Genomic DNA, 17,811 nt, shown 5'->3' on the forward strand with positions numbered 1-17,811 from the left:
CAGCGTATGCCTTGGTCTTCCTAGTGGTCGCTTCCCTTGTATCTTTTCCACCAATATCCTACATGCATTCCTCTTCTCCCCATTCGTGCTACATGCCCTGTACATTTCATCCTCCTTGACTCGATCGTTCTAATTAAACTTGGCGAAGAGTGCAAGTTATGCAGCTACTCATTATGTAGTTTTCTCCAGCCTTCCGTTACTTCATCTCTCTTCGATCCACATATTCTCCTCGCCTCTGCACCCTATTCTAAAACACCCTCAGTCTATGTTCCTCCTTTGCTGTAGTGAATTGCAGAGTGTGTGAATTGGCGATTGAGCTACAACTACTTGTAGTTACCATCTATTTCCCAGCATTTTATGGAACCCGAATGTTCATTACCGTGTTCACAAGAGCCCTCCACTGGTCCCTATCCTGAGCCAGATCAATCCAATTCTATCTCTCTAAGATCCATTTTAATATTGTCCACCCACCTACGTCTTGGTCTTCCCAGTGGTATCTTTCCTTCTGGCTTTCCCACCAATATCCTATACGCATTCCTCGTTTCTCCCATTCGTGCTACATGCCCTGACCACCTCATCCTCCTTGACTTGATCATTCTAATTATACTTGGAGAAGAGTAGAAGTTATGAAGCTCCTCATTGTGCAGTTTTCAGTTACCATCTATAAGTGTTCAAGAAATCCAATTACAATTCCAAATCCCGTTTATAGCCAATCATATGACAATATGATCTTACATTCAAACTAACTCCATACTTTCAAATTACTTATTTGGTGTCTTGCGAAATAAACTAAATACTGCATGGAATATTTGGTCAGGACTTATGTTAAGGTGACTTCTGCAAGACTAGCAACTCTTTTTAAAGGGAAGGAAAGCAGTGAGTTATATTTTGGAGGATGGAATGGAAATGTCGCGGAGCGCACAATGCAACAGGTGGGCAGCATGCGATCAGCGGACCCCCAGTTGGATAGTCTGGATCTACATTGTGGAGAGAAGTAAAAGTTATCCCTGTAACAGGTTGTGAAGGTCCATGAGCTTGTGAGACGTCGAGGATCCCACATTTTCTCTAGACAGTCTGCTTATAGATGGTAGTAAGGGTGTCAGCCTTATGCGCCGGCTGCCCTTTACTCCCCAGGAAGATTCCTGGTACTCATTTCTGTTAAGAGGCTGAGTCGACCGCAGGGCCATAGTGCGGCTGGAAGGTTTAGGTCAATTGAAAAATCCAATGAACTAATCGGGAATCGAACCCGCGACCTTCCGGCTTGTAGCATAGTGTCACAACAAACTACGCTAACGCGTGCCTCACGAAGAAGAGTGTATACTTTTATTTCTTCCGTTAGGCGCGCGAGTCTACTCCAACACTTAAAAATATGAAGTGACGATACCTGCAACTTCAAAATTAATTTATATAATATCAGAGTTGTTCACAGAGGCGGTGTAGATCATAACTTATGACACCATGTCCAGCAAATTGGTTCCGATGTTTCGGAGGAACACACTGCTTCTATTTTCACGGTATACCGTAATCACTACTAGACTAGGTGTCATAACCCAGCGGCCACAATATGTATCAAAACAAATTTCTTAGCTATGATTTTATTTCATTATAGTGTGTTAATTAGGCTACAAGGCAGTCGGTTATCTCTGCCTGTTGGTTGGTTCTCCGTTTATTGGCTATCAATATGCCACTAGCGTGTATGTATAACGTCTGATGAACACTGTATAATCAAAAGCTGTTTGTTGGATTTTGTGGCCCATAGTGTAATTTGCCAAAAGAACAGGAGATAAATGGAACACACCTGTCTAGAAATTCTGCCCCCGGTTGGGATCGCAATGGCACAGGAGTAACATCTATCTGTCTGTCTCTGTCTATGGTTCTACAGCCCTTTGTTGGACCTTGGCCGCTTTTTCAGTTTGTTAAACTTTTTACAGAGTCGGCAGCACTCCTTGGACGAGGGTACAGCCTGTCGCAAGGCCGCTACCTGCACGAAGAAGAGCACGAATACAGAATAAATACAGACATCCATGCTTTTAGTGAGATTCGAACCCACGATACCAGCGTTTGAGCGGGCGAAGACAGTTCATGCCTTAGACCGCGAGGCCACTGCGATGGGCCACACGAGTAATAGCCATACTGAGTCAAAGACTTTTGAGGTTTATCATCATTATGAAGTTACACGAATGGAACCAAAAGTACATACCAGAGGGCATTTATTCCGTCAGGTTGCCTACTCTGGGTATGATGTACCATCATAGATATTTCAGACAAGGGCAATTAAACGTGAATAATGACCGAGAGGTTTGTCTTCATAAAATACTGACTCAACGTTCTCTAGGGTCGAAATTTGGCCAGAACTGTACATTGTGGGCTAGCTTTCCAAATATCAATGAAATTGAATTGTGAAATAAATGCCAAGTACCGACCTTCGGAAGAGGGTAAACTACCATGACCACCAGGTTGACCAAAATTATATTTGTAGTCACAAGAAACAAGGGTTTTGCTCGAACCCTGAGTGGAAAACAAAAATTACTGGACTCCACTTTTCCAACAGATATGTTGTTAGTCGCGCAGCATTTCGGATCCCGTTATCAAAGTGATGAGTTTGCAACTTCAATATAACCTGGCCATAGCAAAGTCACGGGTTTATTACCTGGCATGGAATATCAGTCCAAGGTCATTGGAAAAACAAGTTGCATAACGCTCAGTAAAAAAAAAAAGAGTACACTTTTACGTTAACCTTGACAGTAGCACAAAATCTGCTTTTGTTTCTGCGCATGGTGTTCTCAAGGGAGTTGTACAAACTTGTTGCAGAGGTATTGAAATGCATCAAGAAGACCTGCGAAATGGAACGGGGGGTAAAGTAATATACACTGCCTAAATTTAGAAGAGCTCTGAATTATATTATAAAACCTAACCTCAATTCAAAGTGTGAAATGTCGCCTTCGTTTTACGTGTTTGTGAAACTTCGTCCAGTCCTCTAAGGGAATAGAGATACTGTACATTTTAGAGAACAAACTCCCGAGAAACTTGTTCGTTTTAAGAAAACTGCATAATGAGCAGCCTAAAAAATTTTACTCTTCGACTAAATTAGAATGGTTAAATCAAAGATGATAAGATGAATAGCATATAATATGTATGGGGAAGATCATAAAAGAATACATAATTTCAAGGTTAGAGACCACTTCGAAGACTTCGACATAACTGGGAAGATAAGATTAAAATATGCCTTAGATGGATAGGGTGTGAGACAGATTGGCTTGAACTGGCTTGGGAAAGCATCCAATTGCGGACTTTTGCGAACAAGCTACTAAACAGATTTCAGGTTCACCGCACATCAAGAAACCCACAACTGTCAAGCAGAAAACAAAATCTTGTCTTAAGTCCGAAATGGGTGCTTGCCTTAAAGTCAGACTGGCCGACTGGCCGACTGACCGTCGGTCGTAACGTAACTTTGGCTCTGACTTTGAGAATAGTCAGTAGAGTTCCGCAGTTCCAAATGAGCAGTTAGTCGCTAGTGGAGACTGTAATAGACTGAGGACACTAGCCGGTGTGTGTCAGTGATCTGTAAACTGTACTTAGTGTGGTGCATACGGGTGGTCAATAAATTGAATATTCATTCCATAGCCCGCCTATAAGTCACGGGACAATATGAAAAACGAATATCTTTATTATTTTGCTTTATAAGGAAACCGTCTCCTGAATTACACTAAGGGGTGAAGACAGACTGAGAATGTTTGAGAACAGGGTGCTGAGGAGGATATTTGGCCTGAAGACAGATGAAGTGACCGGACGCTGAAAAAAGGGGCCTCGTGAGGAGCTTCCTAACTTATACTGTTCGTCAAGCACAATCACAATGACCAAATCATGGAAGACGAGATGGAGAGGACATCTGGCATGAGTGGATGAGAAGATGATTGCATATAGGATACTGGTGCAAAACCAGAAGGAAAGAAACCATTAGGAAGATAAAAAAAGACATAGGTGGGTGGTTAACATTAAAATGGATATAAAGAGAGACAGGATTGGGTGGTATGGACTTGACTGATCTGGCTCTGGATAGGGACCAGTGGAAGGCTCTTGTGAACACGGTAATAAATCTTCGGGTTCCATAAAATTTTGAGAAGTTCTTGAGTAGCTGCGTGACTGGCGGTTTCTCAAGAAGGGCTCAGCTCCATGACGTTAGTTAGTTACTCAGCTGGTTGATTAATTAGGTGTCTATTGAATTAACTACAGCCTTCCTTCCTAGTTTTATCACACGTTTATCACTAACGTTTGTTTACAAGCACGACTTCTTTTGCTTACATCATCCATACAGCATTGCACTCAAATTAAACTGTGTCAAATTTGAGTTCATGTGGGGCGTGGGATTCGAAAAAGGGGCAATGGGACAAGATATTCCCTGTCAGTGGATAGCAGTATCCACGAATTCAGTCGTAGCCTAGTCCAGAGGTAGAACCCTTTCACTCATTCTGAAGAAAGTGTTAACCCTCAAACACACACTGCGAAGGTAGTAGTACTGTTGTGGCCCGGTATTAAATGAGTTGAAATCCGAACAAGAAGTACATTTATCTCAGAGTTAAATAACTTGGCATGAATCTGTTTCGAATCTCACCCCCGAGGTCGGCTAAAGTTACTGATGTCATTCGTGGCTTCCCCGGTTCCGGAAGCCGAATGCGCAACTAAACAAAGTCTCCACCTCCCCGGTAGAGTAACCCAACCCAAAGTTTCATCTACGACAAAAGAAAAGCAGTTTGTAGTTGGACCCGATCCTAAGTCAGTTTTACATCATCCTTATCAACAGTCCTCGTTTCCCAGGGCCAATTTCTACACTTCCCTCCCGATTCATTATTTCAAGCCGCAGCCCTCTGAGAAGTTCTCTTCCTAAATTCTGTGTGAGAATCTCTGCTTCACCGCTCCAGCTCCGTACTTCCTCAGAAAACGTATTTGTTCTGAGCAGAGTCACGCCAGATGTACAGGTCAATGTGCACCTCGTTGCTTATTTTCCATACACCACGGCCGCTTCCTTCCACATCCTCCAAATTCGCCATTCTATATTGATCCTAACATTCCTCACTGCACGCTAAGTAACATCTACATCTCATATGAGCCTTGCCCGATAAGAATATCTCATATCGAAATATGAACAGATTTAGAAAACAAATTTATAGTTATTAATACCGTGACATGTGCCGTTGCTATGCAACGATCGCGAGAAGGAACATGCGTTGCTTGGTAATGACCGGTAAACACGTCAATGATATCCGGGTTATCGCTAGGCAACAGCCCGTAATAACAGCAGAGGGACTGTTGGAGGTGTTTTCTGTTGGGTCCGCCCCAAAGCTACATAGCGAGGATCTCAGGCCGGCTGGGTGCAGGTCAGGTGAAGTGAAGTAGTTGGATTTTTTTTATTGCTAATGGGGTGGGACTAAGTCCCTTGTACTGCGGCCACTTCTGGCCTACTGTACCAGCCCCAGATGATAAGTGAGGGTGATTGTCGAGCAATTGGTGGAATGAAGATTGGCAGGGGAAACCGAAGTACTCGGAGAAAACCTGCGCCAGCGCCACTTTGTCCACCACAAATCCCACTTGACCACACCCGGGATCGATCCCGGGCCGCCGCGGTGGGAAGCCAGCGACTAACCGCTTGAGCTATGGCGCGGCCTATACGGACTTTACTACAAGTTTCTTTTAAACACATTTTAATCGGCCTAACTAGTTTAAAGGGTACCCCAAACTATATCAGAATGTTGTAGAATACTTCCCTCCTAACTGAATCATAGACTTTCTTGAAGTGTACGAATAGCTGATGTACTGTCTCACTATACTCCAATTTCTTTCTCTAGTATCTGACGAATGCAAAAGATCTGATCAGTAATATTATATTTCAGCATCCTGTTACACTCACACAATATATATGGACAAATACCGTCTTAAGTGCAACAATTTTATTGTAGTTTTTACTTCTTTTCCGAGACCGGTTCTCACAGTCTCTTCGCTTGCGGATTTCTTATATTTTTCCTTCTACCCTGAAGATGGAGGCGATACGTTCCTCCGAAACGTCGGTTAACACCACATATACACGGTGCCAAATCCCAGAAGACTGCTTTCTTCATCACTGACCCTATGTACATTCAATAACAGAGTAGTTCCTCCACCTATTCAAAATGTTGTGGGAATCTGTAAGCAGATCACCATTCTCATCCTTCACTAAGTTACTTCTAGGCTGGTGACAACTCTTAAAGTCATTTATTTATTCCTCTATACAGGTCTCTACAATGTTCTTGTTTTTGCTGTTCATTGCAAGTTCATCAATTTTGTCTTCCAGATATTCCCTATTTTTATTTCTGAAATGCCTACTGGTTTCATGTCTTATATTGTCCAGATTATCCCCATTTATTTTGCTTGGATCCTGTAACCAATGTTATTTGGCTTCTTTCCTTTGATGTAATAATTCTGAGCATCTTTCGTCGAATCATGGATTACGCTTCTTCATTTCGTGATGAATTACACTCTCTTTGGATGAAACTCTATTAATATCCACCTCAGCGTCTAAGTTTTTTAAAGCTGCGAACGTATTTGAAAATTCAACACAATACCTCTCTTTGCCCTGTACCTCGTTTAATCTCTTGAGACTGAACCACTACACTCTGTGAGTTGTCTGTTTACTCACTGCGAGGGCCCCCCACCCTAACTTTTTCCACTACCAGATAATTGTCGGCACCACAATTTGCTGCTCTGAACGATCGGACATCAAGTGAACCTGAACGTCGCCTCCTGTCTATCAAAATATGGTAAATCTGGTTGTGACTCTTTCTTTCAGCAGATGTCCAAGTAAATTTATATAGTATTTATATAGTATTTTACCATGTGGGAACATCGTACTTTTGACAGTAAGACTTTTAGATGTGGAAATTTTTCCATTATCATTACTAATTTCGTGTAAACTCTTAATTCCCAACTGTTGGTTTGAAAATGTTTTCCCTACTTACTTCGGTAATGAAATCTCCTAACAAAATTTTCATATCGTATTTTGGGAATTTACAGAATACAGGTTCTAGTTTTTCAGTAGAACCTGTCCTTTACATCATCAATTTTTATTCTGTTGGGGTATGACCATTCAGAACAATATCACACCTCTTGGAAGTTGTACGACATTCTACCCTCGTAACTGCTGTTATGATTCTCTTATGAAGAAAACAAAACTGTAAACGTTATACAGTTGTGCAAAAGTCGATGGATAAATATTAGGGTCAACGCATTAAGTTTCATCATCCGCTGAAACAAAGTGAACGGAAGACAGAACAGGTGCTGCCATCTGCATATCTTCAGCTGTTACCTCACAAAATACTCGCATGGAGGGAGGAATTCGAACTGTGATTCACACACTTTAAAAAAAAATACACGGCAGGAAAAAACTCCTTAAAATAATGTGGCCAGTTATGTAATTCAGAAGGATATTCTATTGTAAAATTCAAGTTCGGTGGCAGATTAGGGGAGTTAGATGGGTTATAACGAAGATTGCTAACGTCTGGAATGTGTCGCCATGTAGTCTGGTAGATCATTACCAACGTTTCGGAGCAACACGTTTCGTCAGCGTAGCCGAAGAATCTTCAACGTGCTGTCTCGTTATTCATGGAAGAAGACTTTTCATGAAGATGGTGGCAGAATGTTCCTCCAAAATGGTAATAACAATCTATCACGTTCCCGAAAACAGTCACTGGTGAGAAAACCCTTATAGGTTAGAATGGTTTACTACATTAATATAGTCATTCAGGGAATATGTTTCCATTAAAGGGAAATGACCATGTGTAGCTGCACTCATCCGCACTCAAATATTCTGAATCACCACGAAGCAAATCAAGAGCTAGGATGCAAGTTTGAAAATTTCAGACGGTAACCGCCCCCTTCGACAATTGAACACTCTGTGAAGTACATACAGTCCTTACTGCATGATATGAGGACGCTGGTGTAGTTAATAAACAACTTCAATAAGACACTGACACGATTCCAAGCCGTCATTCCCCTGAGGCGACTAACGACATCTAACAAAATTGGGCGTTTAATATAGAGATACTTAACTGAAGTTTGTGGTGGTATCCTCGAACACCACGTATTTTGTTTCCTAAGTAAACTGTCAGCAAAAAAACACAAACGTAGGCAACAAACTTGGAATATGGAGACACCAATGTGTGGAATGCTACTTACAGGAGTGGAGCAGGCCCACCAGAAGAACGCTAGAACAAAGGCGCCGGTTGGACATCACTGCCATATCAGAACACATCCACTTCGTCCGGCGCACGAGATGTGAATGAAGTGGCGCATGAATGAGTAAGCGGAGTAAAGGGTAGGATGCAGAGGGGGAATTGGACCTGGCACCACACTTCCCCTCCCAGTCTGTCAGGAATGTCCGGGCGGACTGCGTACTACAAAGCACTGAGTAAACTAGTTTCCTTCACAGTTTTGTGGAACTTAAATGGAACAAAAATGCATTGTTATATTGGTCTTCTAAAGCTACATCTTCCCACGTTATGTTCCAAAAGTATTTGGAAAACTCTGTAATGACTTCAATGTGTTTTAATGTCTCCTAGTTTTAATGCAGTAACTGTTAAGTACGGTAAAGTCCCTGTGCTTAATTAAGCAGCTAGCCATATTTATGCCCCGACCGCAACACTCCCGACTGAACAATGCAGGCAGTGTCTGGGGGCCCGGACGTCGGTCGGGGTGCGGTGGAGAAGGGGAAACAGTTTGTGGCGAAGTTATGTTTGTTATCTTACACGTATGTTATGCGGGACATTGTCCTTGTCCAGTGATGAAGACTGGCTCTGACTATTGGACCCCAAATGAGTAGGATCCCCCCCCCCCACTTGCACACCTGATGATGAAGGTGGAACCAGTTTCCGAAGGAGGCCAATTAAGTGTTGACGTCCAGTAGTGTGAGTTACAGCTGTGGGTCTTATACTGTTCGCTACTATTTGTTCGAGTGAAAGACAAAGGTGTCCCCGCACTTAATTACAAAAGCAATATACCATAAAGACATATGGGGAGTGGAGGTATAGCTCCACATTTCTTGACCTCAGCACTAGATGGAGGTGTGTGGGCAGTTTCACACCCCGGCCGCTTTGCTCCCGGAGAAAGAGCCCCGGTACCCATTGACTAGGAGGCTGGGTGGGGCGGTCTGGACGATTTGGACAAGAAAAATTGCACTCCCAGTAGTCGAACCCGGGCCGAAGAGCCCGTAGCCCGTCGCTATACCGACTTCTGTTTATAATAAAATTATATTATTTGAACTCATTCGTACGTATAAAAAGTCTCTGTATTCACGATCAGTTCTCTGAAGCCCAATGGTCCTATGTGTTCGAGGTGTACCACCTGCCTTAACGTATATAACTGTTCATTATAACCTGCCAGTTATAACGAACAGCAACTAATTATTAAAATTAACATGCGTGCTGAGATAAATGCCAGAAGCAGCACTCAGGAGGTGACATACGGCAATTCTTGCCCGTCCCTCCGGATGCTGCCAAAGGCTTTTCCTTAGAAAATTTCTGTTTTGAGACGGCGTCAAATCTTTGCATCATTCTAGCTTCGGCATTTTGTGCAGCTCTTCATCTTCGAGTAAGAGGGCAACAGCCTCAAGCTCTGGCCATTATCACTCGCTGGCCTGAACAGGACGCCGTCTGCGTCTTAAGGCTCAAAATCGCAATGAACTCCGGAAATTACAAATACCTCCTAATTTTTAAACTAAGCCAGTCAGGAAAAATTAGGGAGGCAAACTGTTCTGAAGAGGGTTCCTGAGAGTTTCTGGACGTCAGAACCTCACGCCTCTGCAAACACTCGGATTTTACTTCTCAACGTATTGGGATGAAAATCCGCGCCCCTTTCCCTTCAAAATCTGAATATAATCATATTATATTATAAGTGAATTTACATGCGTTTCACGTATAATTTCCTTATAGGCCTATGATATCGACCAAAAATGGTCCCGCAATCGACAGGTTGAACATGCCTGATATAGTGTATGTCTACTGTAGCCATACTGTAGAGTCTTGCTTCTTCTTTGGACGTAGACTGAAGTTGTGGTTTATTAGCCATTGACGTCCTACATATATTATGTCAGCTACAATATAAAAGTAAGCCGGTCACGGTAGCCGAGCGGTCTAAGGCATGTACTATCTTCGCTCGCTTGGAAACCGGGATCGTGGGTTCAAATCCCACTCAGGGCATGGATGTTTAGTTTGTGTGTGTGCGTTTTTCTGTGTTTGTGTACAGGTAGAGGCCTTGCGACGAGCTGATGACCCGCCCAAGGAGTCCTACCGAATGTGTAAGATCTAGAGAAACCGAAGTGAACGGAGAAGTTCATGGAGGTAAGCCTAGGCCATCAAGACGTACAGGGGAGTAAGGGTATGACTCTAAACATTCTTGACCTCTACATTAGATGGAGGTGAGTGCCCAGCTTCAGGCCTCTGACGATTTATTCCCGAAGAAAGAGCTCCCGGCATCCATTGGGTAAAAGGCTGGGTGGATCTCAGACCCGGTCTGGACGCTATAGACAAGAGAAAAGCTCTTACCGCTCTCAGGAATCGAACCCCATCCGTCCATCCTAGTGCCTTGCACACTGACCTATTTCGACTTCTTTCTTAAACGATATCTTAAAACTGGTAAAACTGTCCCTCTGCTAGATGCGCAGCAGCTGCTAATGTTGTGTGCAGGGAGGTTGACGTATTCGGAGCCAGTAATGTTCTACCCAAACAAATTTTAAATATAGTATAACTGTTAGTATTTTTATTATTTGCATGTCCAATAAAACAAAATGAATTATTATTATCATCATCTGAAAATCTATACTATTTATTTCTTAATTAAATATTTATGTTTCATTACTCAATTCTTAATAACACTTAGTTTAATGATAATGAAATTATTACTACTGTTATAATTATCATTTATTTGTTTGTTTGTTTACTTTCCTTCAATATTGTTTCTTCCAAGTACTTACCTGTAATTTGTATTTGACTTTAATAAGTTTGTCTATAATGTAATTACTTTCATCTGCACTGTGCTCTGTCTGTAATTGGCCTTGCGGCTGTTGACTCGGCACATAAATAATAAAGAACTGAATTGAAATTGTCTTGTGATATAATCTTCTTCCTAAAACCTATACTCATCACTTCTATTTGCTATATACAAGGTTTAAATTCTGTTGAATATTACAGTTCAGGAAAAACTGAACACCACACACTACAAATATCAATGAAGCTAAAGGTGAAGAAGGCGGGCCTGAAATACATGTTACCATAGTCATCAGAGATAACAACGCTTCCGTTACATAAACTACGAATATTTCTCACAGTGCATCAAACGGAAAGGTGCAAAGTTATAGAGGGGCTCTACTGGAAACAGTATATCCTATACTACATGTTGACAGAACTGTCAAGATAAACTTCGAAAAAATATCACCAAATTACATTTTTTTTATGATTTATAATACAGTGATGTAACCAAAAAACTGTATTCTGCATGGCTTTCAAGTGTGAGTTGTGAGCAAATTTATAAAGTTGTATACAAGTATATCTCATAGACTTGAAAGGATTCTGACGATGGTGTATACTGTACTTTTTTTGCCTTGTATTTTGCATACCAGACGATGGATGAAGTCCAAAACAAGCCAAAAGACGTACAAGTATATCTGCCGGAAACAGAATTTTCTTTCAAGTTTGCTCACCTTCAGCTTTCCTAAACACAAGTGTTCTATGTATATTATAGTTCACAGTGTCCAGTGCGTTAGAGTAAGGAGGTTTGGATTGATGTAAATGAAACGTTCGCACTCGTACTTAACTCGTACAGACACTGGTGAGAAAATTCCTCCTGATGGATATGAGACAAGTGATAATAAACTAATTAAAAACGTAATAAGAAGCTCTGCAGTATAAGAGATGTAAAAAGTAAATAAAAAAGTAAATCCATCCCTCTAACATGCCGTGAAGGCCCATAGGGTTGTGAGACGTTGAGGGTCCCACATTATCTAGACAATCGGCTCAAATATGGCGGCAAGGTTGTCAGCCTTACGCGCCGGCTGCACTTTACTCCCCAGGAAAATTATTTAATGAATTCCTGGTACTCATTTCTGTTAGAGGCTGAGTCGACCCCAGGGCCATAGTGCGGCTGGAAGGATTAGGTCAATTAAAAAAATCCAGTGACCTCATCAGGACTTGCACCCGCGATCTTCCGGCTTGTAGCATAGTACCTCAAACACTACGCTAGGGTGAAAAACTATTTATTGCAATTCTATGAACTAGTTGGAGGAGAAGCAATACGTGTAGGCTAATGCTATGACAGCATACTTTCTTACAGATCGTGTTCTCGGTATTGGAGGTGGTCATTTTCAGCATTAGATTTGCCTCCACATATAGATGGCAGTAGTAATGCTTTCGTGATGTCACAGCGGCCAATGAGAACCAGCAAAGGTTTCGCCACGGACGGTTTAAAAATGGAGGACAGACTATTCGTAGGATTCACATCGATAGATATAACATAGTCGTAGCAGGAAAATCAGGACAGCTAAGATGGCATCCACATTCATGGCGGAAACACTAGCAATTGGCAAAACACCAGAAATCATCGAAAAAATCGACTCGGAACAAAACTTCATGATTTTCTCGGACTCAGCAAGCGTGTTGAAATGTATTAGTAACTCCTCTGTAATGAACAACACATCCCACATTACCCAGGCTCTTAAAGAGAAAATAGAGAGACTGCTATCACAAGGAAGAATTCAATTTTACTGGATCCCGGGGGCACTGCGGAATTGAAGTTAATGAGATGGCCGACTCGGAGGCAAAGCACGCAATGAAAGAAAGTAGAGATAGTCAATTGTTATTACCAGCGGCAGATCCTAAAACCCAGTGGAAAAAGAACGGCAAAGAAGAACTTCACAGTGTCTGTCAAAACAACGAATGGGACCGAGGAGAAAGCTACTTTGAAAGGTACTTCAGGAATGGTTCGTTTCCGTAGTTCCGCGTGATAAAAATAAACCGTCGTGCCTTCGTGTCAGCAAACCGTATGAGAGCAGGCCACACCATTCTTAAAGTAAGATTTAACATTGGGTTCAGGGCAGAATACAAGTGTGGTGATGGGCTGCAAACGGAGGAACATATCTTTTGGGACTGTAAACTGTAAGATGACCAACGGGCAACAATGATGAACATCCTGTCTGAGAATAGCAAAAAAGAATACCCATAGTCAGTTACAGTGCTCTTAAAGCTGGGAGAAATAAGATTTGTGCAAGGCGTCTGTTACTTCACAAACAGCATTCCTATATTTATATAAAATACATATGTAAGAAAAGTCAAAGAAGTAATTGTACTGATCATTATCAGTATACTCTCAGATTTAAGCTAAGACATGTATTAAGAATCACGGGGAGTCCGCTTTAATATAATAAGATTTTTATAAGAATGTGCTACAGAGGGCCGGATGGGCATTGCCTGGGTCTTTTTTTACAATTATTTTTCACAAGAGTCAGAACGGCCATGTTGCCCTTAAATAACCAAAAGTGGCCAGGGGCTGCCCAGCACACTCCCATGTCATTGGTGGGCAACATGGCCGCCATGACACCACGGTGCAATGCTACTTCCATCTCTACGCATCCTATATTAACTAAATTTAAAATGGCCGAGAGCACAATCGGTAAGAAGGTATGCTAACATAGCAACTATTTTGAGTGCTCCCCCCCAGTGTTTTGTTCGCTAAAGTAGCAATAAATACTTTTACAAACAGATCTCTTGTACTGCAGAGGTCCCCCCCCCCACCTATTTCTATTTTTGAACTGTGTTCAATGTCACTAGTTAAGGAGGATGAGGTTGGCAGGGCATGTAGCACGAATGAGGGAGGCGAGGAATGCATATAGGATATTGGTGGGAAAGCCAGAAGGAAAGAGACTACTGGGAAGACCAAGGTGTAGGTGGGCATAGGCAAAAATATGTACAACAGACATCTACAGTATATTCAGTATCAGCAAATCATTATTCATACCATTCATTTTTTTTATTGCTAGTGTGGTGGGACTAAGTGCCTTGTAGGGCCGTGCCATAGCTCAAGCGGTTAGTCGCTGCCTTCCCACCGCAGCGGCCCGGGTTCGATCCTGGGACTGGTCAAGTGGGATTTGTGGTGGACAAAGTGGCACTGGGGCAGGTTTTCTCCGAGTACTTCGGTTTCCCTTGCCAATCTTCATTCCACCAACTGCTCCACAATCACCCTTGCCTATCATCTAGCGCTAGTACAATGGGCCAGAAGTAGCCGCAGTACAAGGGACTTAATCCCACCCCACTAGCAATAAAAAAATGTTGAAAATTAATTAAGATTAAAGTTAAAAGAATTTTAGAACTACGCCATTGTGTGTTTGGGTTCGTATTAAATTGTCAAGTTACATACTGTTGAATAAATAGTTGAAGATAGTTGTGAATTCCCATCTTGATTCTTCTTTGGTATTGCAGGTATGCTGTAGTTGTGGGTGTGGTTGTAATGTGATGATCGAGAAAGGGATAGCCAGTGTACCATTAGATTTGTCAAATAAGCATTCTCAACCATCTTGAACTATTAATCAATAAGTAACTTGACAATTTAATACCAACCCATACACACAAGGGTGTAGTACTAAAATTCTTTTCACTTTAATCTTCATTAAATTTAAATTATCAACTAACTTCAGTTTTAATTTAATATAATTTTATACCAATATGGCTTAAAGCCAAGGGGTATACAGACCAGAGGTTCACTACTAAGCAATACTCGCATAATCATACAGTCACCAATCACTCACTCATGGAGCTGAGCCCTTCTTCAGAAGATGCCAATTGTGCAGCTGCTCAAGAACTTCCCAGCATTTTATGGAACCCGAAAGTTTATTACCCCCCAATGGTCCCTGGTCCCTATCCTGAACCAGATCAATCCAATCCATCCCATCTTATCTCTCTAAGATCCATTTTAATATGGTCCACCCACATACGCCTTGGTCTTCCCAGTGGTGTCCTCCCTTCTGGTTTTCCCACAAATATCTTATATGCATTCCTCTTCTCCCCCATTCATGCTATATGTCTTGCCCATCTCATTGTCCTTGACTTGATCATTCTAATTATATTTGGAGAAGAATATAAATTATGAAGCTCCTCATAATGCAGTTTTCTCCAACCTCCTCTGTCACTTCATCTCTCTTCAGACCAAATATTCTCAACACCCTGTTCTCAAATGCACTCACTCTATGTTCCCCCCTTAATGTCAGAGACCAAGTTTCACATCCATACAGAACCACAGGCAAAATTATAGTTTTGTATATTCCAATTGTTATGTTTTTGGACTGCAGACGAGAAGACAAAAGGTTCTGGACTGAATGGTAGCAAGCATTACCCAAGTTCAATCTCCTCTTAATTTCCTCCTGAATCAGGTTCTGATCTGTTATCATTGTTCCCAAATATCTGAATTGTTCCACATTTTCGAAACATCTGTTTCCTATTTTTATATCATAACTTTACCCTGCATTTTGGTGACGAGACAGCAACATATATAGTTTTCTCAGTGTTTACTTCTAGACCAACCTCTTTACTTGTGTTAATTAAAGTTCGTGGTTTTTCTTTATGGTATCTACATTATCACCCAGTAGATCCACATCATCAGCACAGGCCAACAGCCGATGTGTCTTGTTTAATTTCAGTCCCACCTGGTTTCCATGGACCTTCCTAATGGCATATTGTAAAGTTGAAAAGGAGTGGCGATAGAGCATCTCCTTGTTTTAGACAATTCTGGATAGGAAATTTATCAGACAAATATTTACCTATATGGACTTTACTACACATTTCATTTAAACGTATTGTAATCAGCCTAACTAGTTTCATGGGTATCCCAAACTATACTGCACAATACTTTCCTCATAACTGAATCATAGGCTTTCTTGAAGTCTACAAATAGCTGATGTACTGTTTCATTGTACACCCATTTTTCCTCCAGTATCCGATGAATGCAAAAGATCTGATTCATAGTAGATCTTTTATATTGAAACCCACACTGATGATCCGCAATAATTTCATCTATATTCCTGAAGTACCATATGAAAACTTTGTTAGGAGATTTCAATGCCAAAGTAGGGAGGGAAGACATTTTCAAACCAATGACTGGGAATCACATGGTCACATATGAAGAAAAGTATGGATGCATATTGAAAAGAATTCAGCATCTAAGTACACAGAGATATACTGGATGATGATCCAATAAGGGTCAAAACATGTAGTGATTTAACATTAATGTAAATAACCTCTGTTATTACTTTTACCTGAATTGTTGTAGATTCAAAAGGGTTCTGATGATGTTGTATAACACTCAGAATTACTGGCATCTTGGGCTTTTTCCACTGTCCAGTGTTCTAGAAACCAGAGATTCACACAGCTATTTAATCACCTGAGACCAGGGTCATTCAGCAGAAGATAACAAAAAAATATGCATAAAAATTGTGATTGAGCATACACATGTAACTAGGCTAGAAAAGGAGGTAGAAATTGTTGCTACAAACCTAGCAAACAAAAGCAAGTGCATGAGCAAGAATGTAAAGAAATGGAAACATTTTTGTGAAGACTTGTATCTACCGTTAGCAGCATCCATGGAGTGAAACCTGAACACCCGAGATTAAAACCTTAGGGAAACTGACGCTGATCATTCTGAGCCCTTATTTATTTGGAAGATTATAGATGACATGAAATTTATTTTAATTAATTCTCGGTAATTTTTATTTCAAAAAGTCTTATGTTTCGATATTACTGGAAATGTATCGTGATCTTTAATATCGTATTTCATTGTCTGGGACTTGAAATACGGTGTTTATGTTGAAATTCCTAGATTTTGGCAGAAACAAGAAATCCGGAGTTATGACATTTATGATCAGTCANTGTATTTTAGCGTCCTGTTGCACTTATTCTCATCCATGATATGTATATATTGGCCGTCGCTCACAGCCAAAAAAGGACACATCACAAGACACAATATACACAAAAATAGGAAGAACGACTCCCATAGTGGAAGAATGATGCAGTACGCGCGTTTGAGTTAAGACAAGAAAGATGATGAATCTTAACAAATTTTGATATATATAAATTTTATTACAGTTAGATAATTTTATAAATGACACATGATGGCGAGCAATGGAATAGCTTGACGTAAATAACACACCTGAGGATGGCACAGTGATGCCGAAACTTGTAGTGAAGTGACATGTGAGATTGAGTGCACTAGAAGACGGCCAATACATACATATCATGGACGATAATTTCAATTCTTCTACAAAACAGGCACATTCTCCAACAGGGTTCCAGAGGCAAATATCTTCTGGGATTGTAAATGGTACAAGGACCAATGGGCAACAGTGATGAACATCCTGTCTGAGTACAGCATAAAAGAATACCCAGTCAGCTACAGAGCTCTTAAGGCTAGAAGAAAAAGGATTCATGCAAGGTGTCCGTTGCCATGCACTCGGTAAACACGTTCCAACAATATGGGCTGTTTTATGTCCGTGGTCAGTGCAGAGGCTATATAACGACAGAGACAGAACAGATGAGAGTATCTGAGTGTTTAGTAACAGTAAGAGTGACAGCAAGGGGAAGTGCATAAAAGGACTGTGAAGAATTAAAGTGCGAGTTCAAGACTGTGTTTATGTGTAACACTGGGAGTGTGTGACCCACTGAGACTGTTGCCTGGAGAAGAATAGTCTGTGCATGCAACAGTGAATTATGACGTGTATGTAAATCAGTGATAGCACTGTAATTTGAGAGT

The 17,811-nt window shown here is 41.2% G+C and overlaps 1 protein-coding gene across 1 annotated transcript in view; it reads right to left on the bottom strand.

Moving 5' to 3' along the window:
• Positions 1 to 8,665, bottom strand: part of LOC117282848 — a 68,328-nt gene extending 59,663 nt beyond the window's left edge. The window contains exon 1 of the mRNA XM_033754206.1: positions 8,206 to 8,665. Coding sequence (XP_033610097.1) covers positions 8,206 to 8,281 — 76 coding nt within the window. The 5' untranslated portion in view covers positions 8,282 to 8,665. The remainder of the gene's footprint in view (positions 1 to 8,205) is intronic.
• Between the last annotated feature and the right edge of the window lie 9,146 nt (positions 8,666 to 17,811).

The sequence above is a fragment of the Cryptotermes secundus genome, unplaced genomic scaffold, assembly GCF_002891405.2.
Source record: "Cryptotermes secundus unplaced genomic scaffold, Csec_1.0 scaffold1116, whole genome shotgun sequence".
NCBI classification, from domain to species: domain Eukaryota; kingdom Metazoa; phylum Arthropoda; class Insecta; order Blattodea; family Kalotermitidae; genus Cryptotermes; species Cryptotermes secundus.